This window comes from Rana temporaria, chromosome 3, assembly GCF_905171775.1.
Source record: "Rana temporaria chromosome 3, aRanTem1.1, whole genome shotgun sequence".
NCBI classification, from domain to species: domain Eukaryota; kingdom Metazoa; phylum Chordata; class Amphibia; order Anura; family Ranidae; genus Rana; species Rana temporaria.
The window spans coordinates 300055619-300082669 of NC_053491.1; the positions used below are offsets into that span (position 1 = coordinate 300055619).

The 27051-nt window shown below is 46.9% G+C and overlaps 1 protein-coding gene across 1 annotated transcript in view; it reads left to right on the forward strand.

Annotated features, from left to right (window-relative positions):
• LOC120932422 (GTP-binding protein SAR1b-like) overlaps nt 1-27051 on the forward strand; it is a 570126-nt gene that overhangs the window by 393257 nt on the left and 149818 nt on the right. The window contains exon 4 of the mRNA XM_040344773.1: nt 2236-2301. Coding sequence (XP_040200707.1) covers nt 2236-2301 — 66 coding nt within the window. The remainder of the gene's footprint in view (nt 1-2235; nt 2302-27051) is intronic.

Genomic DNA, 27051 nt, shown 5'->3' on the forward strand with positions numbered 1-27051 from the left:
GTCGACCTAACTCAGAATCTACGCCGACGTATGTTTAAGCATATGCTCAAACAGAGATACGCTTGCGCCGTCCTATCTTAGATTGCAATATTTTGGATGGCCGCTAGGTGGCGCTTCCATTGCGGTCGGCGTAGAATATGTAAATGAGGAGATACGCCGATTCACTAACGTACGCCCGGCCGATGCAGTACTTTTACGCCATTTACGTAAGAGATAGGCCGCGTAAAGTTAGAGCTGGGCCCTAGTTGGAATAGTAATGTCAAGTATGGCCGCCGTTCCCGCGTCGAAATTCGAATTTTTTACGTTGTTTGCGTAAGTCGTCCGTGAATCGGGATTTATATATATATATATATATATATTATATATATATATATATATATATATATATATATATATATATATATATATATATATATATATATATATATATGGTGGTTCTGAGCAATTTTCTAGTAAAAAAAAATTATGATCTTTACATGAAGGAGAGAAGTGCCAGAATAGGCACGGTATGGAAGTGGCTAAGTAATCATACATAAACACATAACATGTGAGTGAACCGATCCATATGAATCAATTATTATTGTGTTTAAAAAGTCCCAAACTTGAAATAAAATAACAATGAAGGCAACTTCTGATGCAGCCCCTAGAAATCTGCAATGGCAAAACTAGGGTTTTTGGTGGGCCTCTGTATCTCACAAAAGTTCTGCATCATCCTAGATCATTACCTTGGATGGAAAGCTGTTCTTATGGTAATGATATTAGGTTAACTGGTAGTGCCACTAGTTTCCAGGCCAATAGTTACAATACAGTAGTTAATCTATTCATAGTCAACTTGCTTTAAAAATGAACCTATGGATTCCTAACCGATGGGAAAAAAAACGATCGTTAGTAGGCCCGTCCATCGGTTAAAAATCCACGCATGCTCAGAATCAAGTCGACGCATGCTTGGAAGCATTGATCTTCATTTTTTCAGCACGTCGTTGTGTTTTACGTCACCGCATTCTGACACGATCGTTTTTTTAACTGATGGTGTGTAGGCACGACGGACCATCAGTCAACTTCATAGGTTAACCTCTGGTTAACCTATCGTGTGTACAAGGCCTCAGAATCTAGGGTTAATCAAATTTAAAAAAAACACAGTTGTCAGTCACTGACTCTTTTTTTCCAAAGGCTTTTTATTCAACCACAATGTTGACGGAACAAGGGGAATGGAGGAAGAGGGAAAGTTCAGGTACCTTTCTGTAGATCAATGAAACATTGAGATCCCTGAGACAGGTCCACTCAGTGTCGTTGGATCTTGCTCACCCGGACAGGCCTCTGCCACAGACCTGGCAGCCAGAATAATGCACGAACAGTCAAAGGTGAAGGTCTCTGCCACAGACCTTATAGTATCAATAGCTGCTGAACGATCCTCTGCCACGGGATCCAATAATCAGAATTTTCCTCTGTAAATTCAGTTGCAAAGTATGACAAAGTTCCTTTAAGCCAGAGGTTCCCAACCAGTGGCCCTTGACCTCCTGCTCTGGGATGGCAGCTTGGCAAGCCCACATCACGGTTGCTGACCCGCCATCCCAGAGCAACAGTTTTGTGAATTAAGCCGCTGGTAGAGGAAACAAACACTGAGCCACAGACTTCTGTTATTTCAGAAAGTGCGCCACACCTGTAGGATATAATAGAAGCCAGCTGTGTCCTCTCCAAGACGTATCCTTCAGTTGACCAGCTTTTTCAGACAGCACAGGATCACTATCGAGCCAGTAGGCCCCAGATAGCTTCTGGGCCTACCTCCAGTTGCGAAGCCTCGGGCCAGCCAGCCCCGAGACAGAAAAGGAACGGTTACATTCCCCAGGTCAAGGTGACCATGAGGTGAGAGAGCGAGGAAAATGGCATCCACCCCTTAAGTACCCTATCCCAGCATGCCCAGCGGTAAAGAAACTCCCACTAGGTTGGTTCTGGGAAAGGGCACCCAATACACTCTGACTGGCTGTAACCTCCAACACGGAACCAATGGGGACAACGACACCTGCTGGTACCTGTGGGAAATACACCAAACTCAGTCAAAGCTGGAGCAAAGCCCAGTTTAGCCATAAAACACATCTGAAATAACTACATTTCAGATATCCCACTAAATTTGAATAATGGCGCCTGGTCAACAGGAGCAGGGCGCTACACATAAAAAAAGCATTTGTATGCCTTGAAGTTGTCCTGATTTCTAATTTTGTGATTTACCTTTTTTAGCATCAGAAGAACTGACAATTGCTGGAATGACATTCACTACCTTTGATTTAGGTGGACATGCACAAGGTAAGCTGTTATAAGTATATCAACAAATAGCATATCAGAAATGTATGGTGTCCTTGCAGCTAGCAAGCCATTTTTGTATAGTTTACATTATATACTAAAAGCAGGGTGAACAAATATCTGCGCTAACTTTAAAACAGCAATAATTTTTTTTTTTAAATGATCAGCTATCACAGTTTGTTGATATAGCAAACACAAATAATATAGTCCAAAGTGCAGCGCTTCAGTGAAAAGCTGATAATGTGACAGTCCATGTAAAAACAGTGCGAGATGAAAACTGCTGTGAAGCCGATATGAAACCTCCACCAAACTTCAATGTGCAAAAAGAAGGCACACCAACGTGCTATCAATCTGCTTACCAGAAAGATAAACAGGTGATGTAATCATACAATGCTGGTGGATGCAATACTTCAAACTTGACAGATCAATCATGGGGATATCCAGAATCATCAACATCAGAAAGACCTCCAGGACTCACAAGACCGGATAGATATAATATATGACCCTCAACAGGGATTTGCCCAATATGAAGAAAGAGGCAATAATAGTGAAGCCCGAACAGGTAAAAACCTACAGTGTTTATTGTAGTCTACTTACAAGAACAAAAGAAACATCATGACATATAAAACTCTGCGGCTCTTAGCGTGCTTGCATCGGCTAGCCTGACATGTTTCATCCAATGTGGATATCATCAGAGGTGTGGCCTATGACACAAGCACGCCCAAATATATACTGACCCTTCTAGGTCATCCCAGTCCTTGATAGGACAGCACAAAATAAAAACGGCTGCACTCAGTGTTATCAAAGCGCCGGACGTGCATGCGCAGTACGGCCACGCTCATCCATATAAACATGAAAGAAAACCGCATTGTGCGGCCGCGCATGAGCACTACGGCCGTCATAATCAAAGCGGCACATGCGCAGTATGGCCGTGTTCTCTTGCTAACATTAAGGAAAGCATAGCATCACACGGCCGCGCATGCACAGCACGGCCGCAATACTCAATAGCAGGTAAAACCAAAGCGGCCTTGCATCACTTTCAGGAGACAGGACAACACCAGCATCAACAGGAAGTGATTTAAACACCTGGCAAGAGAAAAAACACTGCCAGTAGATAATTAATCCCGTCTACCGGATGTTATTATCAGAAAACGGAATTGTCACAAAAAAAAAAAAAACACACACTTCAGCAGTGTTTGCACTCCAAAAAGGAGAAAAGAAACCAAGAAAAAAACGTGGATGAATTATAGATTGCATAACGAGACACGGGGACATAAAAATAGGATTTTTTGTACTCACTGTAAAATCCTTTTCTGTCGTCCATGGACGGACACAGCCTTCACAAGTCTTGAAATATGGGTTATGTTCCTGTTCACAGGAGAGAACTAGGCAGAAACATGTTAGATAATTAAATACAAGTTACTTTAACAGAGTTGAACAGCCCCGCCCAAGGGTCGGTCCCTCCGGACATAACCATCCGCCCTGCAGATAGCAACTCAGTTCGTAACAAGCAGTACAAACCTAAAAAGGAGTGGTGGGTGCTGTCTCCGTCCATGGACAACAGAGAAAAGGATTTCACGGTGAGTACAAAAAATCCTATTTTCTCTTTTCGTCCATGGACGGACACAGCCTTCACAAGTCTTGACATATGGGACGTCCCCAAGCAGTGTCAAAAAACCGAGGGGTGGGAACAGTATTAAAAATTAACTTCACCCCAAACAAGCAGAGTTCCTCAACGGAGGAGTTGCAACTTTAAGCAGCCGCTTGCACAACCTTGCGGCCGAAGGAAACATCTGAAGATGCACTCACATCAACCTTGTAAAATTTGGAGAAGGTGTGCACTGACGACCAAGTCGCCGCTTTGCACACCTGTGAGACAGACACTTGATGTCGGAAAGCCCAGGAAGCACCAATTTCCCTGGTTGAATGTGCCGTGACCGGAGAAGGGGGCACCCACCCCTTAAGAGGCCTGTATGACAGTCTGCCTGATCCACGAGAAATGGTGGCCGACGAGACCGCCAGGCCCTTTTGTGGACCAGACACCGCCACAAACAGCCATTCAGACATCCGAAATGGAGCCGTAGCAGACAGGTACACCAGCAAGGCAAGTACCACGTCTAAAGTATGGAGCGCAGCCTTTTTGGGATGCGACGGCCGAGGACACAGGGATGGAAGCACAAGGATGGAAGCACAATGTCCTCATTTATGTGGAAGGCCGAAACCACCTTCGGAAGGAAGGTTGCAGGCACAGCACCACTTTATCCTTATGGAGGACCAAGTATGGTGACTTGCATGACAAGGCCGCCAATTCAGAAACACGTCTGACAGATGTAATGGCCGATAAAAAGGGCACCTTCCGAGATAGTGTCAAGAGAGAAATCTCTCTGATGTTTTCAAATGGAGGTTCCTGAAGAACCAAGAGCACCAGATTCAAATCCCATGGAGGAAGAGGTTGTCTAAGAGGGGGAAGCACATGGCGAACCCCCTGCACAAAAAAAGGTACCCACCAGAGAATGGGTCTCCAAAGGCCGTTGAAAGAACACAGCCAAGAATGAAATCTGTCCTTTAATGGTGCGTAGAGCAAGTTTATGATCTACTCCACGCTGTAGAAACAGCAGGACCCTGGAAACCGAATATGTCCGTGGACGCCACCCCATCTCTTCGCACATAGAGATGTAGGCCTTCCAGGTGCGATGGTAGATCTTCCTGGAAGAAGACTTCCATGCCCTCAGCATGGTTGAGATGACCGAGTCCGAAAGACCTTGGCCCTTTAGTACCTGGCTTTCAATAGCCAGCGTCTGTAAAGCAGGATGAAGTATGGGACCTTGAGACAGAAGGTCCTCCCACATTGGCAGCCGTCAGGGTGCATCCGCCACCAGGCACACAAGGTCGGCGTACCAAGGATAGCGGGCCAATCTGGAGCGATTAGAATCACCGGGATCCTCTTGGTCTCCACTCTGCGGAGCAGACGATGAAGCAACTTCAGTGGGGGAAAAGCATAAATTAGCCGATACTGACCCCACGGGGCCACCAACGCATCTGTCCGGGGATCTCTGGACCTGGCCACAAACCTTGACACCTTGCAATTGAGGCGAGAAGCCAGGAGATCTACGTCCAGTGGGCCCCACCTCCTGCAAAGGAGTTGAAACACCTTCGGATGCAATGACTATTCCCTGGTCCAGCATCTGGCGACTTGGGTAGTCCGCCTGCCAGTTTCCTACACCCAGTATATAGACGGCTGACGGAGCCGGCACTCGGACGCTGCAGCTGAGCTCCGTGTTCCCCCGATGGTTGACATAAGCCACCGCCGTGGCGTTGTCTGACTGGATCCTGATTGGGCGTCCTTGCAACCTCCTTGACCACGAGGAGAGGCACAGCCTGATCGCCCGAAGTTCCAGGACATTGATCGGCAGATGGGATTCGTCCAGAGTCCAGCGACCCTGGGCCGACTGGACCCCCCCCCCAACCTGTGAGGCTTGCGTCTGTTGTAATCACTGTCCACTGGAAGGGGAGAAACGACTTCCCGGACTTAAGAGCTGGGGATCTCAGTCACCAACTCAGAGACTCTGACCAGGTGACCTACCTGAATCTGACGATCCAGAGACAATGGAGATCTGTTCCATTTGGACAGGATCTCCCTCTGCAATACTCGTGTGGAATTGGGCATACGGTACAGCCTCGAAGGAGGCTTCCATGAAGCCCAGGACTCGCATGCAAAAAACGGAAAGACGACCATTTGCGTCATGCCAACAACTTCACCGCAGACTGGACAGTCTGCAATTTTTCCAAGAATAGGAAGACTCGACTACGAGGAGTCCAGAATCAACTCTAGGTATTCCAAATGCTGAGTCGGTACCAGGACTGACTTCTGGATGTTTAAGACCCAACCGAATTCTCGGAGGGTCCGACTGGCTATAGAAACATCTACCTCTAACTCTGAGCCAGAAGCTGCTCTCAGAAGAAGATTGTCTAAGTAGCCCACGATAGAAATTCCTTGTTGTCTCAACAAAGCTAGAAGCTAGAATGGTGAACACTCTTGGTGCTGACGCTAGGCCAAAAGGGAAGAGCCACAAACTGATAGTGGTCTTCGCCGATTGCAAAATTGGGACATGCAAGTATGCGTCCTTTATGTCAAAGGACGCCAGAAAGTCCCCCGGATGGAGCGCAGCAACCACTGAGCGAATGGATTCCATGCGGAACTTCCGTACTCTTACAAAGACATTTAGGACTTTGAGATCCAAGATCGGACGGACTCCGTCCTTCTCTGGGACCACAAACAGATTCTAATAAAATCCATGAAACCTCTCGTCCAGTGATACAGGTAAAATTACTCTGCAACTTATCAAGTCTTGCACTGCCCCCAATAGGGCAGACCGACGAGCCGGAAGGAGATTTGAGGGAAAGAATCTGGTCGGCGGACAGGAAAGAAACTCTATCTTGTACCCACCTCGCAGACCCACTGGTCGGAGAGCAGGGAGGTCCACCGAGCCGTGAACCTGCAAAGCCGCCCCCCCCCCCGACCCATGAGTCGGGCGGGGGCAAAACTTTATGCGGTGGCAGCTTTGGTTGCCGGCTTGTTCGGCTAACGCACCCAGGGACGCTTCTGTCCCCCAGCTGAGCCTTTGTCAGCTTGGGAGGGTCTACCGGAGGGCCCTAATGAAAATACTGCTTCTGTGTGGGAAAATAAGGACCCTCCTCACTGGAGGATGTCCCCTCCAGTGACATCCTTAATAATATCATCCAGCAAGGTACCAAAAAGCTTCCCACCTTTTGAAGGGCAAGTCTGCCAGGGCATTTTTGGAAGCCTGGTCAGCGGACCAGCATCTCAGCCAAATTAGGTGGCATAATACCACCGCCGATACAGAGGCCCTGGAGATCAATGGGGCCGCATTCAGAGTGGCATCACAGACATATACAAGGCCCTGTACCAACTGGTCGGCCAGTCCTGCACACCCTGGAGGGAGCTGATGCTCCTCCACAGTCTGGTGCAATATCTTTGCCCATTCAGAGAGAGTCTGAGACACCAGAGTTGCAGCCAAAATAGGCAGCAATACAGACCCCAGCATGGTAAACCTGGAGCGGATCACCGCCTCGGACCTCCTATCAGTATGGTTCTTAAACGCAGGGGTCCCTTCCAGAGAGAAAGTGGTTACTTTATTCAATCGAGCGACCGGGGGGGGTCAACCCCCAGAGGAGAAGCCCATTTTTTCAAGAGGCTGTCCTCCAAAAGGGATAACAGACTGCCAAGCGCTGAGGTATCACAAAGGACTTTTGTGGCTTTTCCCATTCCTTCTCTATGAACTTATCAAAGAAAGATGCATACGGAAAAACTTTTACAGAGCGGTCTGATTTTGTGCGACCCAAAAGAGACTGACCCCTCTGTGGACGCCTCAGCTGCACCTTCCAGCTTAGAGTCCCTTACAGCATTGATAAGCGCACTGACTAGTGCCCTGTCATGCACTGACCCGGACGAGGGGTCCTCCTCACAAGGAAGGTCCTGGTCCACAGTCTGGTGCAATATCCTTTGCCCATTCAGAGAGAGTCTGAGACACCAGAGTTGCAGCCAAAATAGGCCGCAATACAGACCCCAGCATGGTAAACCTGGAGCGGATCACCGCCTCGGACCTCCTATCAGTATGGTTCTTAAACGCAGGGGTCCCTTCCAGAGAGAAAGTGGTTACGTTATTCAATCGAGCGACCGGGGGGGGGGGGCAACCCCCAGAGGAGAAGTCCATTTTTTCAAGAGGCTGTCCTCCAAAAGGGATAACAGACCGCCAAGCGCTGAGGTATCACAAAGGACTTTTGTGGCTTTTCCCATTCCTTCTCTATGAACTTATCAAAGAAAGATGCATACGGAAAAACTTTTACAGAGCGGTCTGATTTTGTGTGACCCAAAAGAGACTGACCCCTCTGTGGACGCCTCAGCTGCTCCTTCCAGCTTAGAGTCCCTTACAGCATTGATAAGCGCACTGACAAGTGCCCTGTCATGCACTGACCCGGACGAGGGGTCCTCCTCACAAGGAAGGTCCTGGTCCACATCTTCTGACAGTCCAGAACCGGGGTCCTGTGCCGCAGCTAGGCCCGGGTCAGAGCATGGCGATGGGACAGTGCGCTTTTTACCCCCCCTTACACTCACGCCGGTTACACCCTGGCAACAAATGATTCCAGGGCCGCCGACAAAGTGTCCATGGGAACCGCAGGTGCAAGGGCACCAGCTGCCGCCTCTGGCATGTTTGGGGAAGAAGGACCAGATACTGACTCCATGCTGACAGCTCTCAGGGACCAATTCAAAGACCTGAAAAGTCCACCCTCCTTGCTGCACTGACCGGGGGGTTACCCAGGGGACTCTCCACCCATCAATAAGACCGCTCAGCTGCCTGCCTTCTGTACACAGCAAGTGCGAGGAAAATCTGTGAGGAGAATTGTGCTGCGCGCCGTTCAGGAAGCCAGCACTAGAGGCCAAACCCACACCAAAATGGCTGCCAGACGCCTCAGAGAAAAAAGGGCGTGGCCACAAGAAAGTAGCCACCTGCAATATTAACCTGCTCCACAGCGCGGCCACGACAAAATGGCCACCAATGGGAAAATACAATGGAAAGCAGCAGGCATACTAACAATGGTGTCGGCGCTGCCAAAATGGCGCCTGAGCACCACGATGTGTACGAGAAGGCCAAGATAGGGACTTCCGAGGCAGAGCACCCCCCACAGAAAAACGGGTCCTGACACCCCACAGTCCCCCACTGGGATCCGGAGTCCCCCCACAGGTCTGCGCCGGTCGAGCAAAAGGGGAAATGTGACAGAGCAGGGAAAGGGAGGATAAGAGCCAGGAATGCCCAGCTGTTCCATCCCGCCGAGGCGGGAGGAACCGTACTTGCCCGTCCATGCGAGGACCCGCTGGTGCGTCCATGACAGACCTACAACCGAGTTGGAGTAGCTGTCGACCCGGTCCACTGTGAGTGAGACAGCAAGCAGCCCAGTCATATGTGGAAAGCGGTAGTGAATTTGCGCTTCCCTTAAGAAAAGTGTAATACTAAACACAACCTAAAGCTAATGGTGAAAAGAGGGTTAATTGCAAATATAGGTAGTACAACACCTGCTAATTAGCCACAGTGGTGTTTAAAATAAATGAATGGTATTGGGACAGAGAAAACTCTGATGAGGTGCTGCTATTTGTGAAACTGCTGAAATAGGCAGAAATGGACTGAAATAATAAAGACAAATATATAGCGCAACCCCCAATATAGATAAATGGAAAAAATACAACACTCAAAAACGAATGTAACAAATGTAGCAAATAATAAATAAAAAGTGAATCAATGTATCTATTACACCAGATTATGTAAGAGGAAAATAAATATATGAAGTCCACTGGATGTAAAAAAAGAACACTCGATCACTGTTCAAAGGATGGCCAGTATCTCCAACAGTAATATTACTTCACTGTGCAGAATTGCAACATGAGAAATAAATAAATAATGAATAAATCAATGAGTCTGCTGTAACAAGCTATCGAGATGTGTAAAAAACATATAGTCCACTTGTAGTGAATGAGAGCGCTGAGTCACTACTCAGAGAAGCGGCTAAATCCTCCACACATAATACAGCTTCAATATGCAGAAAAAGGGATGTAAAAATCCGGGCTGTGTGGCCCCTTACCAGAAAATATGGATCTCTATGACAAGAGATCATATAGGCATAAGGTAAGGATTTCTTTGTACCGGAGGGGTGCAGGAAACAGGAGATCCGTCTTCCCAGGTTCCCAGGGACACTCACACTCTGTTCCGCTCAGCTTGTTTGCAGCTCTCCCGGAGGTATCGTGATCAGGAAATGGAATTAGAGGAGAAAAGAGGACTTCATAGCGCAACCAATTTAAAAATGTTCATATGAACCTATTTATTTGGCAACCACTTTTTTCATGAATTCAACAATGAAAAAAAATGAGAGAGAAATGTCCAATATCCAAATAGGATGTATCTCTTTGCAGTATACGATAAAAACAAATATACTTAGATAGTGGCTGTGTCTGATAATGAAGCTTCCAACCGACGCTGCGTTTCACCTGATGAGGTATCGACAGGGAAAGGAAACAGTAACAGACACTACACAGGCCGTGTTAACCCACTTTTCCAGGTGACTCCTAAGGACTAAACAAACAGGGAAAAGGGAGGAGAAAGCAGCAGCCCAGTGATCTTACACACAAAGGAAGTGAACAAACCCTCTCGTTTTTGACTGGCTATGTTACAAAATGAAAAAATATATATATGTAAAAAATATATTTTTTTTCCTTATGAAAAATCTTTTTTTTTTTTTATATTTATAAAAAAAACTTTATATATAAAGTTTTTTCTCCTTATATATACACAAGAGAAAAAGAAATACATAGAAGGAGGCGGGTTATATTTACTCATTAGTTGGCTATAAAAACCTGCAAAGAGGTACCTCCCGAATGCCCATTTAGGGCATATAAATGAATTCTCCTACTTGTTTATAAAAATTCCTTCTCTAAAAAAATTCCAAAAGGAATTACATTTAATTGAAATAAAAATGCATAAATTATATATGTATATAAAAGAACATGTATAATATCAATAATTAAATCATCTATTGATCTTCCCAGTGAATGGACACTCAGGTGTCTCCAAACACATAGAAAGTGAGGGAGCCCACATATTAAGTAATTTCTGCTGGAAATCCCACCCAGAAACTTAAATGACACTCATAATAAAAAGAATACGATTAAAAAAGGGGGACATACACATTAGGATTACAGATACAGCACATCAATAAACCCCCAGGTACAGGCGGGTACCTCAAAAAATATGTATATACACCTTTCCCAAACAGAAGTAAAAAAAGGGGGGGGGGAGAAGAAGAGGAGGGGGGATGGTATGGTGTGAGTCAATCTAATGGGTTAATGTCACATTGGAACGTAGGGACATATTGTATCAATGAATGGGCATTATCCCATTCAGCTGTTATCAATGTAACAGTTGATGTCCCACTCTATGTTTAACCCATGCGGGGTGTAACACATCATGTCAAAAATCCATCGTGTTTCACGATGGGAAATCTGACGCTTCATGTTGTCACCCCTCCAGTGTGGATTATATCGCTCAATACCAATAACCTTAAGCAGAGCTGGATTTTTGTCATGATGTTGTTTGAAATGCAAGGAAACCCATGCCACCTCAGACTCGTGATTTGAGAGTGGGAAGTGGTAGAATTCCTCAACACATGAGTAACAGAGGAAATTCTAATGTCCACAAAACTCCTTCCAACTCATCCAACCATTATCAATCACTTAATAATGGGAATTCTAGGAGTCATGGGAAAGCTACATCAGGAGGAGGTACAGTACCTGCCGCCGAGAATGTGTTTTTAGCACGACGGCATCGCGCTGATTCTCAGCGACATGGTGCCGACATCTCGCACTCGCTGGAATAGTAAAAGCACATTCCAGCAAGCGCGTCATAGAAGCGACGAGAGATCCGACTTGGATTCCCGCCAATTCTACACGTGTGCAGCGTTTGTTATGAATCCTGAGGGGGAACTCCCGCCAGATTTTAAATAAAAATCCGGCATGGGTTCCCCCCTCAGGAGCATACCGGGCCCTTAGGTCTGGTATGGGTTGTAATGAGACCCCCCACCTACGCCGAAAAAACGGCATAGGGGGTCCCCCTACAATCCATACCAGACCCGTATCCAAAGCACGCTACCCGGCCGGCCAGGAAAGGAGTGGGGACGAGCGAGCGCCCCCCCTCCTGAGCCGTACCAGGCTGCATGCCCTCAACATGGGGGGGTTGGGTGCTCTGGGGCAGGGGGGCACACTGCGGCCCCCCCACCACAGAGCACCCTGTCCCCATGTTGATGAGGACAGGGCCCCTTCCCGACAACCCTGGCCGTTGGTTGTCGGGGTATGCAGGCGGGAGGCTTATCGGAATCTGGGAGCCCCCTTTAATAAGGGGGCCCCCAGATACCGGCCCCCCACCCTAAGTGAATGGATATGGGGTACATCGTACCCCTACCCATTCACCTGGAGGAAAAATGTTAAAGTTAATAAACACACAACACAGGGTTATAAAATAATTTATTAGTCTGCTCCGGAGGCACCCCCTGTCTTCTTTAGCTCTTTTCACCAGGGGGGGCTTCTTCTTTGACGTCTTCGGGTGGGGGCCGCTCTTCTTCTTCGCCGTCTGGTTCTCTTCCACCGCCGGGGGGGTCGCATTTATAAAAGCGCCCACCCCCCGGCGGGTTTCCTCCGACGTCTTTGGCGGGGGGGGTGGTGTGGTTCTCAGGGGGGACTTCTTCTTCCGCTATCCGGGGGGTCTTCTCCGCTATCCGGGGGGTCTTCTCCGCTCTCGGGGCGGTCTTCTTCTATGTTCGCCGCTCTCCGCTGTTGACTCGGCACACCCCGGTTCTTCCTCCCGCTGTCCGGTGCCTTCTCCTTCAGCGCTGAACGTCTTCTTCTTCTGTGCTGTGACGTCTTCTTCTTCTTCTGCCTTCTCCCGATGTTGACACGTCGCCTCTTCTCGCTGCAATGACAGGTGCGCGGTTTGTATCTGACTTATATAGGCCTCACAGTCCCATCATGCTCTGGTACCTACCCATGTGATACCTACCCACGTGGGTAGGTATCACATGGGTAGGTACGGAGCATGATGGGACTGTGAGGCCTATATAAGTCAGATACAAACCGCGCACCTGTCATTGCAGCGAGAAGAGGCGACGTGTCAACATCGGGAGAAGGCAGAAGAAGACGTCACAGCACGGAAGAAGAAGAAGACGTCACAGCACAGAAGAAGAAGAAGACGTTCAGCGCTGAAGGAGAAGGCACCGGACAGCGGGAGGAAGAACCGGGGTGCACCGAGTCAACAGCGGAGAGCGGCGAACATAGAAGAAGACCGCCCGAGAGCGGAGAAGACCCCCCGGATAGCGGAGAAAAACCCCCCCGGATAGCGGAAGAAGAAGCACACCACCCCCCGCCGAAGACATCGGAAGAAACCCGCCGGGGGGTGGGCGCTTTTATAAAAGCGAACCCCCCCCGGCGGTGGAAGAGAACCAGACGGCGGCGAAGAAGAGCGGCCCCCGCCCGAAGACGTCAAAGAAGAAGCCCCCCCCTGGTGAAAAGAGCTAAAGAAGACAGGGGGTGCCTCCGGAGCAGACTAATAAATTATTTTATAACCCTGTGTTGTGTGTTTATTAACTTTAACATTTTTCCTCCAGGTGAATGGGTAGGGGTACGATGTACCCCATATCCATTCACTTAGGGTGGGGGGCCGGTATCTGGGGGCCCTCTTATTAAAGGGGGCTCCCAGATTCCGATAAGCCTCCCGCCTGCATACCCCGACAACCAACGGCCAGGGTTGTCGGGAAGGGGCTCTGTTCTCATCAACATGGGGACAGGGTGCTCTGTGGTGGGGGGGCCGCAGTGCGCCCCCCTGCCCCAGAGCACCCAACCCCCCCATGTTGAGGGCATGCAGCCTGGTACGGCTCAGGAGGGGGGGCGCTTGCTCGTCCCCACTCCTTTCCTGGCCGGCCGGGTAGCGTGCTTTGGATACGGGTCTGGTATGGATTGTAGGGGGACCCCCTACGCCGTTTTTTTCGGCGTAGGGGGGGGTCTCCTTACAACCCATACCAGACCTAAGGGCCCGGTATGCTCCTGAGGGGGGAACCCAGGCCGGATTTTTATTTAAAATCCGGGGGGGGAGTTCCCCCTCAGGATTCATAACAAACGCCGCACACGTGTAGAATTGGCGGAATCCAAGTCGGATCTCCCGTCGCTTCTATGACGGCTTTGTCTCCATCGCGGCAAGCCAGCTCGGCACTGGCTCCCGCGATGGGGCTCATAGGTGGTCAATCTCGCCGAGAAAGGGAGCGAGATTGACACAATATCGCGGTCACCTACTGTATGAGAGGAGGTAGACAATCCCACGGATCCAATTCCCATCAAGCAGTAACTTATCCATATCCTCTTAGTAGGGTGCCCCCTATTGACCATTATGGTCACTATGAGGAGCCACCCTATTATGGATACCCCGATGGGGGACAACATGGAAGTTTTATTCGCTTCCCAGGAGTACACTGGAGGCAAGATAACATGGGAAGAGATCCACAAACCTCCTCACAAGGATACAGATCGGATCATGAATTGTACTATCCAGAAAATGATAAATCTAAAACTAGGAACCTGGATGATCCATCCACCATCCAGCCCTTGAGAACTAAAAAGGATAGTTTTTTAGGAAAGGGACGGGGGAAAAAGACAAAGAGAGGATGTAGAGGAGGGCAATGGAGGAACCCCCAAAAAATCCAGGAAGAAGTGAAATGTGAAGGAGTTTTTAATCTGAGTGGAGTGGAACTCACTCCACCTGAGAAACTTATTTTGGATCAAGGACTTAAATATGCACCACGTAAATCTCTCAACAAGGGGCGTGGCCTAGCCAGCAGGGATGATGGACGCTTAGTCTGAGAGCTCCTGTCACCTCAGAAAAGCACATTGGCTTTAGTGACAGATATAAACTTTTTTTCTATCAGGAAAACGCCTGGCTAGCTGGAGACACCCTTCCTGCCTGCAGTTGAACTGAGGCCGCCGTGGACGGATTTCCTGGACCGGGGGAAGTGAATTAGGAAAGACCGCGGCTTCGGCCTAGTCGCGGAGCGGCGGCCATTTTGGTCCTCTGGGCGACGGCTTCCCACGCTCATATCTGACCCCCCGTGCTCTTTAACACCCCACCACTGCCTGGACCGGGGACCGGACAGCTTGGGGACGCGACCGGAGCACACTGCACCCCTCAAACACCGCCTGAAAGGCCGCGAACCCGGCCCTCACCCGGAGTCGGCGGCCATCTTGGTCCTCTAAGTGAAGGCTCCCGGCGGAGATAGCTGCTCCCCCCTGCTTCTCTACACCTCACCACATCCTGGACCGGGGACTAATCGGCCTGTGGACACCACCGGGGTTCCCTATACCAGGTAACACCTGCCTGAAGGGCTGTGGTGCCAGGCCTATACCCAGTGTCGGCGGCCATCTTGGTCCTCCCTGTGTGGGCTCCAGGCGACCATATCTGTCTCCCCCTGATTTTCAACACCCCACAACCGCTTGAATTGGGGACCGGGTTGCCTGGGGACACCATAGAGATACACAGCCCCCTGAAAAAAAACTGTCTGTTGGACCGCAAACCCGGCCTTTGCCCTGTATCGGTAGCCATATTGGTCCTCCCTGAGGTACCCCTCTGCTCCCAATTCCTGCTCCTCCGGACCCCCCAACAAGCCACCAGATTTAGCAACGACCGAAAGGCCGGGGAACAACATTGCCGCTGTACGTTGTGCCCGGATTAAACGTCGGAAAGGCCCGCAAAGTCTGTCAGACCTCCGGCTCGGCAGCCATTTTGGTCCACCTAGAGGTGGCCTACAGCACTTTTGTCTAAATTGACTTATCTCCTTACTTTACTGCAATATACCCGCTTACAGCCTACTGTCAGGAGTGACTGAAGTACATAAGGCACAAACTGCCCAGGAGACCTCTTTCAGGTGCCGGTTAGTATGGGAACTTTATCCCGCCGTTCCTCGGCCTCTCGTTCCCGGTCTCCCAGAGAAAACACCGGAGTTGCAGGTTACCATGGACCAGCCCCACACTCCCCGAGGGAACACGGCACCCATCCACCGGGGCTCTACCCAGAGCTCACTCCAGGCTTCCTCACAAACACCCACAGACATCGTGCTGACCGCTCCGGGACCAGAGATACCCCCTCAAATGATTAGGGGTATGGCGGAAACCGGGAGTGCTGGATTGCCACAGATTAATATATTGGACTTAAGAGCAGTGGCGGCAGACATCAAGGACACTCTTGCTGCTGCAATAGCTGAACTCCGCATAGACCTGCGCTCCCTCTCTGACAGGGTATCAGCCACTGAACAGATAACGGATGAACATGAAGTAATTCTTCAAAAATCTACCAGAAAGATAGACAACCATACCCTCCAGCTGAGGGAAGTCAACCGACAGCTGGAAGATTTAGACAACAGAGGCCGACGCCGGAATCTTCGTGTGAGGGGAGTGCCGGAGGTAATTGAGGGCGATCAGATCCAAAGAGAAGTCACTACCCTATTCAACTCTATTATAGGTAAACCCCCTCAAACCTTTATTGATTTTGAGAGAATACACCGTGCCCTGCGCCCAAGGGGTAGAGATACAGATCCCCCTAGGGACATAATATGTTGCATGACAGACTTCAAACTAAAAGAAGAAATTCTGATCAAAGCCAGGGGACAGAGATTGCATTGCGGTGAAACCCCGGTCCAGCTGTACCAAGATCTTTCAGGAATCACCCTACAACATAGGCGTGATCTTAAACCACTGTTGGAGGCCTTGCGATCAAGAGACATTATAAATGGAAATTTCCGTTCTGTCTGGCAGCTTCTAACCAAGGTCGCAATGCATCTCTGAGAGTGCCAGAAGACCTGCCCAGATTTTGTGAAACACTTGGTTTGCCTCCGATCTCAGTGCCTGATTGGTATGCACCCTACCGACGGTCAGTTGGGAGAAGGGGGAAACCACCTGAGACACCCATGGAAACTCAAGCTACCAGGTTTCGCAGGATGAGATCCCCCTCCAACTCAAGACTCCCCCAGAACTCCCCTGGGGCAAAAAGAGAGCAAGACCACATGACCCCACCGGAGGCCAGAAGGGCCAGAAGAGATCACAATGAGTGAACGGCTTGTCATATGTATATGCTGTCTAATGGACCTTGAAAGTTTCACCAATTCCTGATTGATGTGTTTTCTTTCTTCATTTTTCGGAGTTCTCAAGAAAAAGTTTTTTCGGTTATTTAAACAAGAATAACTCTCTTCTAAGTCCCAGATACTGAGAACTACTTTTCCCTCTCACCTTCAGGACATAAAGCGATTTGTTCTCCACAATTGTGTCATCGCCGACTGATGTCCCTCGGCTTGACCGTATAGACTTCCCTCTATGGATAATAGCGGAAACATTTTAACCTCAGAAACTGTTCTATGGGCACCCAAAACGCACTTTGACCAAAGAACAATGAACTATCATCTCGCCCTATACTGAGGGATACCCATTTTCCCCTGATCAACCCTGGTAAAACTCCACCAGTTAATGTTTGATGATCACAGAGACCGATAACCCTGGAGTCGGTTTTCAGATACTGGATTTACCGGAAAACTCTCCGATCATCATTTCACCTGGATAGTATGATCCTAATACTCTAGTCCAAACCTAATACCTATCATAGTTAGGTCCCCACACTTGTCTCTCTAACCTCTCCCCTCTCCTGTATAACTTTGAAGGGACCTCGACATCCATGAGTACTCACGGTAGCAGGTAAAAGGCCTTGACCGGTCTTGTTGGCAGCACACCCATGCTACTTATACTCTTCCCGGATGGGAAGTTGCTTAGCAATATTGGTCAAGGCCCAGTAAAAAGGAATAATAACAATTTTAATAGTGAATCTATATTGCTTTCTAATAGTTGAACAGTTTTTTCTTTATTCTGCTTTATCATACAGTAAGAAGTAATAATTTTTTTTCCTCTGAATTGATAGAAATGTAAGATTCACACTGAGAGATCTTTTACTATTCTAAATTTAACCAGTTCTTATGATCCACTTTAGGTCAACTAACAAAATTGGCACCTGTATGCATTTTTAATATGCACTCTGTCTCCTCTCAGTCTGAATCTATTCTGGGGTGATTTGGCAAATATTGGTTATATTTACTTGTTTTGTTAAGAATCCTAGTTATAGACTCATAGGTTAAACTTTATTAACAAAATTTTGCCTTCCTGTGCTGGCTCTGGTTAACCCCACAACAGTGGTGTGCTGGGGCTTCTGGGACTTGGGTGAGGTCCTGGGGGTCTGGTACCCACTGTACCCTTCCGATTGTCCTCTGTAAATAGAAAGTGAGTGGACTTACCTCCACCACTTAATCGGTAACTATAAATTACTGGCTGTTTGGCGTACTTTAACAACATTGCCCTTTACCTTGTTAACTACTCCTGAGGCCTGTATTCTTCCCATCCTAGCCCTTTCCTAACACATTTCCTGCCCTTCTCCCACCAGATTATTGCTCCACAGATATGACGCCGGTATCATCTCCCTTACCCACTTCACAGATGGGGGGACCCTTAAGTCACATTAAATTATATTCTTTAAACATTAGGGGACTGAATACCCCCGAGAAACGTTCTCGCTTACTTTTCTCACTTCAAAAAGAAAAAGTACACATAGCTTTTATCCAAGAGACACATTTTCGTACGGATGTAATTCCCAAATTGACAGGAATTTCCCGCTAGTGTTTCACGCCCCTAATAGTGAGGCGAAATCTAAAGGAGTCTCTGTTTTAATCTCTCGACATTGTCCTTTTCAAGTCTCAGAAATTCAGAGGGACCCCCAGGGACGATATATATTCCTACGTGGTACCATACATAACGTTACGTACACGATAGCTAATATATATGCTCCCAATACGAAACAAGCACCCTTTTTCCGTTCAACCCTTTATCAACTAACATCCTTTCAAAGGGGTACCCTTATTTTAGGTGGGGATTTTAACGTTCCCTTACAACCAGATTTAGATACATCCAATGGCTCCACCTGTTTAAAATTCAGTGCTCTGAAAGCGATCAAATCCACCCTCTCTACCTTGTCCTTACATGACACTTGGAGAACCCTTTACCCAAACGTGAAGGATTTTACTTATTTTTCACCACTTCATAAAAAATATTCACGGATAGACCACTTCTTTCTCACACAAAACGACCTCACTTCCCTAGTCAACGCTACTATTGACCCAATGCTGTTATCAGACCATCATCCGATCACTATTCTGCTCTCGATCCCTACAAGTCGTCCCAGATCGCCCATTTAGAGACTGGATGACTCCATTTTGCTAGACAATAATTACACTACTGATATATCTAAGGTCCTCTCAAATTACTTTTCTGAAAACATATCAGATGACACTTCCGCTCCACTGGTCTGGGCTGCTCATAAATGTGTCGTTCGAGGCCATTTCATTTCAATAATGGCCAAACGAGCCAAGCTGCGGAAAGCACATATCTTAGAATTATCAGACAAAGTTAAGGCCCTGGAACTTACACACAAACGAACATTAGCTACCCAAACACACGATGAGCTAGTAAAAGCCCGAGAAGAACTCCTTGAGGAAATTAAGAAAAGGCTTGCCCGTAAGCACACACTTACAAGTAAATATAATATTTATAACCGCCACTTCCGGGGAATCCATTGTTACTAACAATGGAATTGCAGAACAATTTGTAAAATACTTTTCTGGGCTATACAACCTGCTATACAACCTGCAGAAATCCCGTCAGCAGGAAGTAGCTCCTGATAGGAAGACCTTAATAGAGGAATTTTTGTCGGAATTCTGCCCATCGCACACCGCCCCCGAAGACATAACGGACCTAGGCTCCCCAATCACCACTGAAGAAATCACTTTAGCACTAAGCCAACTTAAACCAGGGAAAAGTCCCGGTCCAGACGGCTTTCCAGTAGGTTACTACAAGACTTTTTCCGAAATACTAATCCCCAACTTCCTGTCAACCTTTAACACCCTTTCGGACTCCCCTTCACGCACAAAAGATTTTTTAGAGGCCCATATATCTCTAATTCCCAAACCAGGCAAAGATGCTACACTTGTCTCCAACTATAGACCGATATCGCTATTAAATGTTGACGTCAAGTTATATGCCAAAATACTCTCCAACCGTATTCTCCCATTGCTCCCCAAATTTTTTACAACCAATCAAGTTGGGTTTGTCCCTGGAAGGGAGGCCAGGGACAATACTATGAAAGCTCTCAATATACATCATTGGCTGTCCTCTTCAAAAAAAAGTGTTTTTTTTCTATCTCTAGATGCTGAGAAGGCGTTCGATAGAGTGGCCTGGGATTTCATGCTGGCGGTCCTAAATAAAATGGGCTTACCATCACGCCTTACCCAAATGATCCATTTGCTGTACTCTGGTCCCACTGCCCGGGTCAGGGTCAATGGCCACCTATCGGACGCCTTCTCTATAACTAATGGAACCCGTCAGGGTTGCCCCTTATCCCCCCTTATCTTCATTCTCACAATGGAACCATTCCTCAGAAAACTTCGGGCGAACGACGCCATCAAGGGTGTCGAGATCCGGGGAAAGCATTACAAGACAGCAGCTTACGCAGATGATGTGTTGCTGTTCCTTTCGCATCCGATCACCACAATTCCCAATCTTTTGAAAGACTTCAAATTATTTAACACTTTATCCAATCTACAAATTAATTTTGACAAATTGCTAGCTCTGAATATCTCTCTGCCAACCCCAGTAGTTGAACTATGTAAACAAAACTTCCCCTTTAAATGGGAATCTGACTATATCACGTACTTGGGCATTAAGATCCCTAAAGATCTGAGTAAGCTATTCGCACTAAATTTTCTACCAAACCTTGCAACCATTAAATCAGACTTATCGGATTGGAACAATGGCAGATTTTCGTGGTTTGGTAGAACAGCAATCCTTAAAATGAACACCCTCCCGAGGGTCTTATACCTTCTCCAGGCGGTTCCGATCATGATCCCACAGACCTTTTTTACAACATTTAGAAAACACTGCAGAACATTCCTATGGGCAGGCCAAGCACCCAGACTAAGCTGGTCTAAACTGATTCAGCCAAAACGCAGGGGGGGCCTGGGTATACCCGACCTAGCCCTATACCACAAAGCGTGTCTACTTACTAGGCTCGTAGATTGGCATCTCCACACTGGAAACAAGGACTGGATTGCCCTAGAAAACGCATTCCTCTCCTTCCCCATTACCCATTTGCCATGGATAGAACATCGCTCTATTCCTACAGATTGCTTGAACCACCCTTTAATAGGTCCTACGCTCCAAAATTTTAAGGTGATATGTCGATCTCTGAAAATAACTCCCTCCCCAGGCCCGCTGACACCTTTATCTCATAATCCTGATTTTATACCAAATATAACCTATAAATATCCAGTTATGGATCCTAATTCTCAGGCCATCAGAGCTCACCAATTATTCCATAATGGTGACTTATTATCCTACCCAGAGCTAACCAAAGCGCTCCCTCATGTGACCATGTCCGTATACAAGTATCTTCAAATCAAACATTTTCTAGGTCCTACCCAGACACAACGGAAATGGTGTAGAGACCTCTCACCCTTAGAACAAATATGCATAGCGGGAGAACCAAAACGCCATCTGATTTCTACTTTACACTCACTACTGATGCCAGAATCAACTCCTTCCTCAAACACTCGTTCAGCCTGGGACAAGGATCTTTCCATGTCCCTATCTGACGAAGATTGGGACACTATATGGGATCACACACATAAAGGATCTATCAATGTCTCAGCACAAGAAAATCGATACAAGCTTTGCACTAGGTGGTACCGAACACCGGAGAAACTTCATAAAATTTTTCCGGCGGTTTCCCCGTCTTGTTGGAGGTGCGATGGAGCGGAAGGCTCGCTTTTACATATCTGGTGGGATTGCCCTCTATTAACCCGGTTCTGGAAAGAGGTGCATGAACGTATTGTACAAATAACAACACTACCAATAAGTCTTACTCCAGCGCAATTCTTGTTACATCACACTCCCATCCCAAGATCGCAATACCGGAGATCACTAACACTCCATCTTGTCAATGCAGCCACCCAATGCATCCCTATATTCTGGAAATCTAAAACTATTCCAACAACTGAAGATTGGCATGCACGTGTTGACAGGGTGGAGGAAATGGAGCGCCTTATTCACCAAGCCAAGGACATGCACGAGAAATACAGACATACTTGGTCATGCTGGTCACTGTATAGAAACCCCCCTACACAAACACCATCCGGTACCCAGAGAAATTCAATTACGACATCAGGACTTGTACTCACCCAAAGATCTGATGGTTAGGTACTTTCTCACCCCTTTTTTTTGCCCTGCCATCTGGTATCAACCCCCCCTCCCCTCCACACAGGGCCATACACTCCCTTTGAACACATACTCTGACTTGGCTCTTCTCAAAGGGTAAAAGGGAAAAGGTTAGATACATCGCTGGTATGCCAAATTCCTGCTGTTGCTCTTTCTACCCGTTTTTTGAACACTGGAAGTTAAGCCTATTTTGCTCTGACTTTAGCCCTTCCCCTCTCTGCGCTGCCCACAGAATGTCCCCGTTAAGGGGTGGGTGGGGCAGAGGGGGGCCTCTATCACAAAGGTTTAGTGAAGAGCTATGATGCATCATATTCTTTGTTAACGTGGGTTTTATTGTTTGCATTTGGTCACTTGCTCTCAGGACTTGACCCATTAATGGACAAAAGTGTCGTTAACTTGTTTCATATGACATATCATTTATGATCACTTGTTATCATAAGATCCTGTTAAGATTATATTTGAAATATGACTGACATATCTATGTTTTGGATTATGCTGTTATGTGGAAAACTTTCAATAAAATGTTTATTCAAAAAAAAAAAAAAAATCTCTCAACAAATTTCAGATGTTTTTGGATATAAATAAGTTCACCAGGAAGTTGAACATGAAACGATATTTTTTATCCAATTCTATTCTTTCTAATTCAGTGGCAAATATACCAAACAAAAAGGGGGCAACTGGTCTTAGGAATGCCTCTTTGTTCAATCCAGGCAAACCAGCAGCAGGTATTGCAGTGTTTAAAGATTTAGTTTTGAAGGATTAGCGAAAATACTGCTACAGCGCGGTGGAGTTATTCCGGGACGACGTCCCTGGGACGTCCTCCCAGAATCCTTCACTCGCGCGCCCCCTGGGGCGCGCTCCCGGAATCATCTGTGAGCGCCGGGTCTAGAAGACCCGGCGCATCACAGATCGCGGTAAATCGCCGCTGATAGCGGCGGTTTACCACGTGATCGCTCCGTCAAATGACGGAGCGATCACTTGTAAACAAACCAGCGTCATGTCATGACGCCGGTTCCTCCCTCTCCTCTCTGTACCGATCAGTACAGTGTGAGAGGAGAGGGGGGAGAGCGGCAGCAGCAGCAGCTGCTGTGGCTGGATCTGTGACAAATGCAGTCACAGATCCATCCCTCCCTCCCTGTGCAATACTCTGCAATTAACCCCTCATACTCTGCAATACCCCCATACCCCCCATACTCTGCAATTAACCACCCATACTCTGCAATTAACCCCCATACTCTGCAATTAACACCCATACTCTGCAATTAACCCCCCATACTCTGCAATAACCCCCCCCCATACTCTGCAATAACCCCCCCCATACTCTGCAATAACCCCCCCATACTCTGCAATAACCCCCCCCATACTCTACAATAACCCCCCCCCATACTCTGCAATACCACCCAATACTCCGCAATACCCCCAATACTCCGCAATACCTGCTAATATGACAGAAACAAATTTATTTTATTTTTTTTTACAGAATTTTCAGTGTTTTTTCTTTTATAGCGCAAAAAATAAAAATCGCAGAGGTGATCAAATACCACCAAAAGAAAGCTCTATTTGTGGGAAAAAAAGGACAAAAATTTCAGATGGGCACAATGTTGTATGACTGAGTAATTGTCATTCAAATTGTGAGAGCACCGAAAGCTGAAAATTGGTCTGGTGAGGAAGGGGGTTTAAGTGCCCAGTGGTCAAGAGGTTAAGAAAGAGAGACCAAAGAAAGTTGATGAAGGTATCGCAGTGCTGTGCGAAAGGAAAAATCTGGTGATTAGACCCGCAGATAGGGGGGGGGGGGTTGTGATTCTAAAAAAGGAGGATTATCTAAATGAAATGGAGTTGTTATTAGCGGACCGGAATACATATACCATTTTGAAGAATGATCCTATTGATAAATATCGGAGATTATTAAAAAGCATAATTCATTGTAAACAGATAATCAATGATAAAGAATTGGAATTCCTGATACCTTTGGCTCCGCGAACTCCAATTATTTACTATGGGCCAGATTCACGTACAAGAGCGCCGGTGTAACGTAACCCGTTTACGATACACCGCCGCAAGTTTCCAGTTTTAGTGCCCGATCCACAAAGCACTTACCTGGAAACTTGCGGCGGTGTATCGTAAAGACGTCCCGCGCAAGGCGGGCCAATTCAAATGGGCGTGTGCCATTTAAATTAGGCGCGCTTCCGCGCCGGACCTACTGCGCATGCTCTGTTTCGCAATTCCCGTCGTGCTTTGCGCGCAGTGCTGTAATTTTTTTGAACGGCGACGCGTGTAGCGTAATTCCGTATTCCCGGGCGGCTTACGCAAACGACGTTCATTTTAAAATTTCGACGCGGGAACGACGGCCATACTTTATACAGCAATACGATTGCTGTGTAAAGTTAAGGCAGGTCAAATAATGACTAACTTTGCGACGGGAAACTAGACTAGCGGCGACGTAGCGAACGCGAAAATCCGTCGTGGATCGCCGTAACTCCTAATTTGCATACCCGACGCTGGTTTACGATGCAAACTCCCCCCAGCGGCGGCCGCGGTACTGCATCCTAAGATCCGATAGTGTAAAACAATTACACCTGTCGGATCTTATGGATATCTATGCGTAACTGATTCTATGAATCAGTCGCATAGATAGAAACAGAGATACGACGGCGTATCTCTTTTGTGAATCTGGCCCTATATCCCCAAGATACACAAGAACCCCATTAATCCTCCCGGCCACCCTATAGTTAGTAGGATCAACTCTCCCACGGCTAGGGTGGGTAAATTTGTAGATGTCTTTTTACAGCCAGCAGTGTCCAAAACTCCAGCTTTTTTGAAGGACTCCATGCAGGTGATGAGAGAAATTTCAGCCCTAACAGTAGAAGATGACGTTCTGTTGGTGACAGCAGACGTCTCTTCACTGTATACTATTATTCCCCATCATTTGGGATATCAAGCGGCCAAATTTTTCTTATGTAAAGAATTAACCATCAACACCTCCACTCGTGAATTTGTTATGAGGCTTTTAAGCTTCGCAATGGAACACAACAATTTTTTCTATGGAGGACAGTTCTATCTGCAAAGCACCGGAGTTGCGATGGGGGCTAAATTTGCCCCCAGCCTTGCAGGACTATTCATGGCCATTTGGGAGAATGACAGACAGTTTTCCCTGGATGATCCACGTCTCCTGATATGGAGAAGATACATTGATGATGCCTTTTTCTTATGGAAAGGGGATGTGGAATCCTTGCTATACCCAAAAGTCAATTTCAGCGCTTGAGACGCAATTGTTCCAAGGTAGAGAATTTTGAGGTACAGGCTACGTCCTTAAAAAATCGCTTCATGGAGAAGGGATACCAATCGAAAGTTCTGGATCAAAACATTGAAAATGTATTGGGGATGGACCGACCAAGCTTACTGGTCCCAAAGATTAAGAAAACGGATGAGAAAAATTCGGATTTTCAGTGGTCTTTTCTGACCACATTCTCATCCAAGTTTTGGTGGGTCAAAAAGGTCCTATGTAAATATTGGAAGATACTGAAAAGTGACAACATTTTGGGACCACAACTACCGGAACGTCCTAAGGTCTTGTTCAGAAGAAATCAAAATCTGAAGGATATGATGGCCCCTAGTGTAGTAGATCCCCCCCCCCCCAAAGATTACCATGTTTGGGTCCCTCAAGGGGTTCTTCCCATGCAAACGTTGCAAAGTATGTGCATCCTCAGAGACGGTTAAAACTTCCACATTCACTTCCACCGTTACTTCCCGACAGTATGACATAGCTGATTTGATCACTTGTGATACTGTTGGGGTGATTTACCTCCTTATTTGCCCTTGTGGGCTACAATATATTGGGAGAACCATCAGGGCTTTGAAAATCAGGATTGGGGAACATGTTGGTAATATCTGTAAGGGATGTGAAGAACATAGTGTTTCCTTGCATTTCAAACAACATCATGGCAAAAATCCAGCTCTGCTTAAGGTTATTGGTATTGAGCGATATAATCCACACTGGAGGGGTGACAACATGAAGCGTCACATTTCCCGTCGTGAAACACGATGGATTTTTGACATGATGTGTTACACCCCGCATGGGTTAAACATAGAGTGGGACATCAACTGTTACATTGATAACAGCTGAATGGGATAATGCCCATTCATTGATACAATATGTCCCTACGTTCCAATGTGACATTAACCCATTAGATTGACTCACACCATACCATCCCCCCTCCTCTTCTTCCCCTCCCCCCTTTTTTTTACTTCTGTTTGGGAAAGGTGTATATACATATTTTTTGAGGTACCCGCCTGAACCTGGGGGTTTATTGATGTGCTGTATCTGTAATACTAATGTGTATGTCCCCCTTTTTTAATCGTATTCTTTTTATTATGAGTGTCATTTAAGTTTCTGGGTGGGATTTCCAGCAGAAATGACTTAATATGTGGGCTCCCTCACTTTCTTTTTTTTTTTTCATTTTCAACAGATTTATTGTTTTTAAGGATATAGTGGATATTGTTTTTTGTTTTAACTTTTTCTGAATTTAACCACTGTTCCTGCAAACAGGAATCACATGGTATAATAAGCTCTATAACTGACTGGTAGAGATAAAAGAGCATAGTTGAAACTTAAAGCGGAGTTCCACCCTATTTTTCAACTTATCAGCATTAGTTTTAACACTGCCCCTTTAAATACATTTGGGATGTCTTTTTTTTTTCTTTTAAAAACTCACGTTTTTATCCCTGAGTGTCTTATTCCCCCGCCGCGCTGCTATGCCTCCTGGGATATGTGTGTCATCAATCCCAGGAGGCTG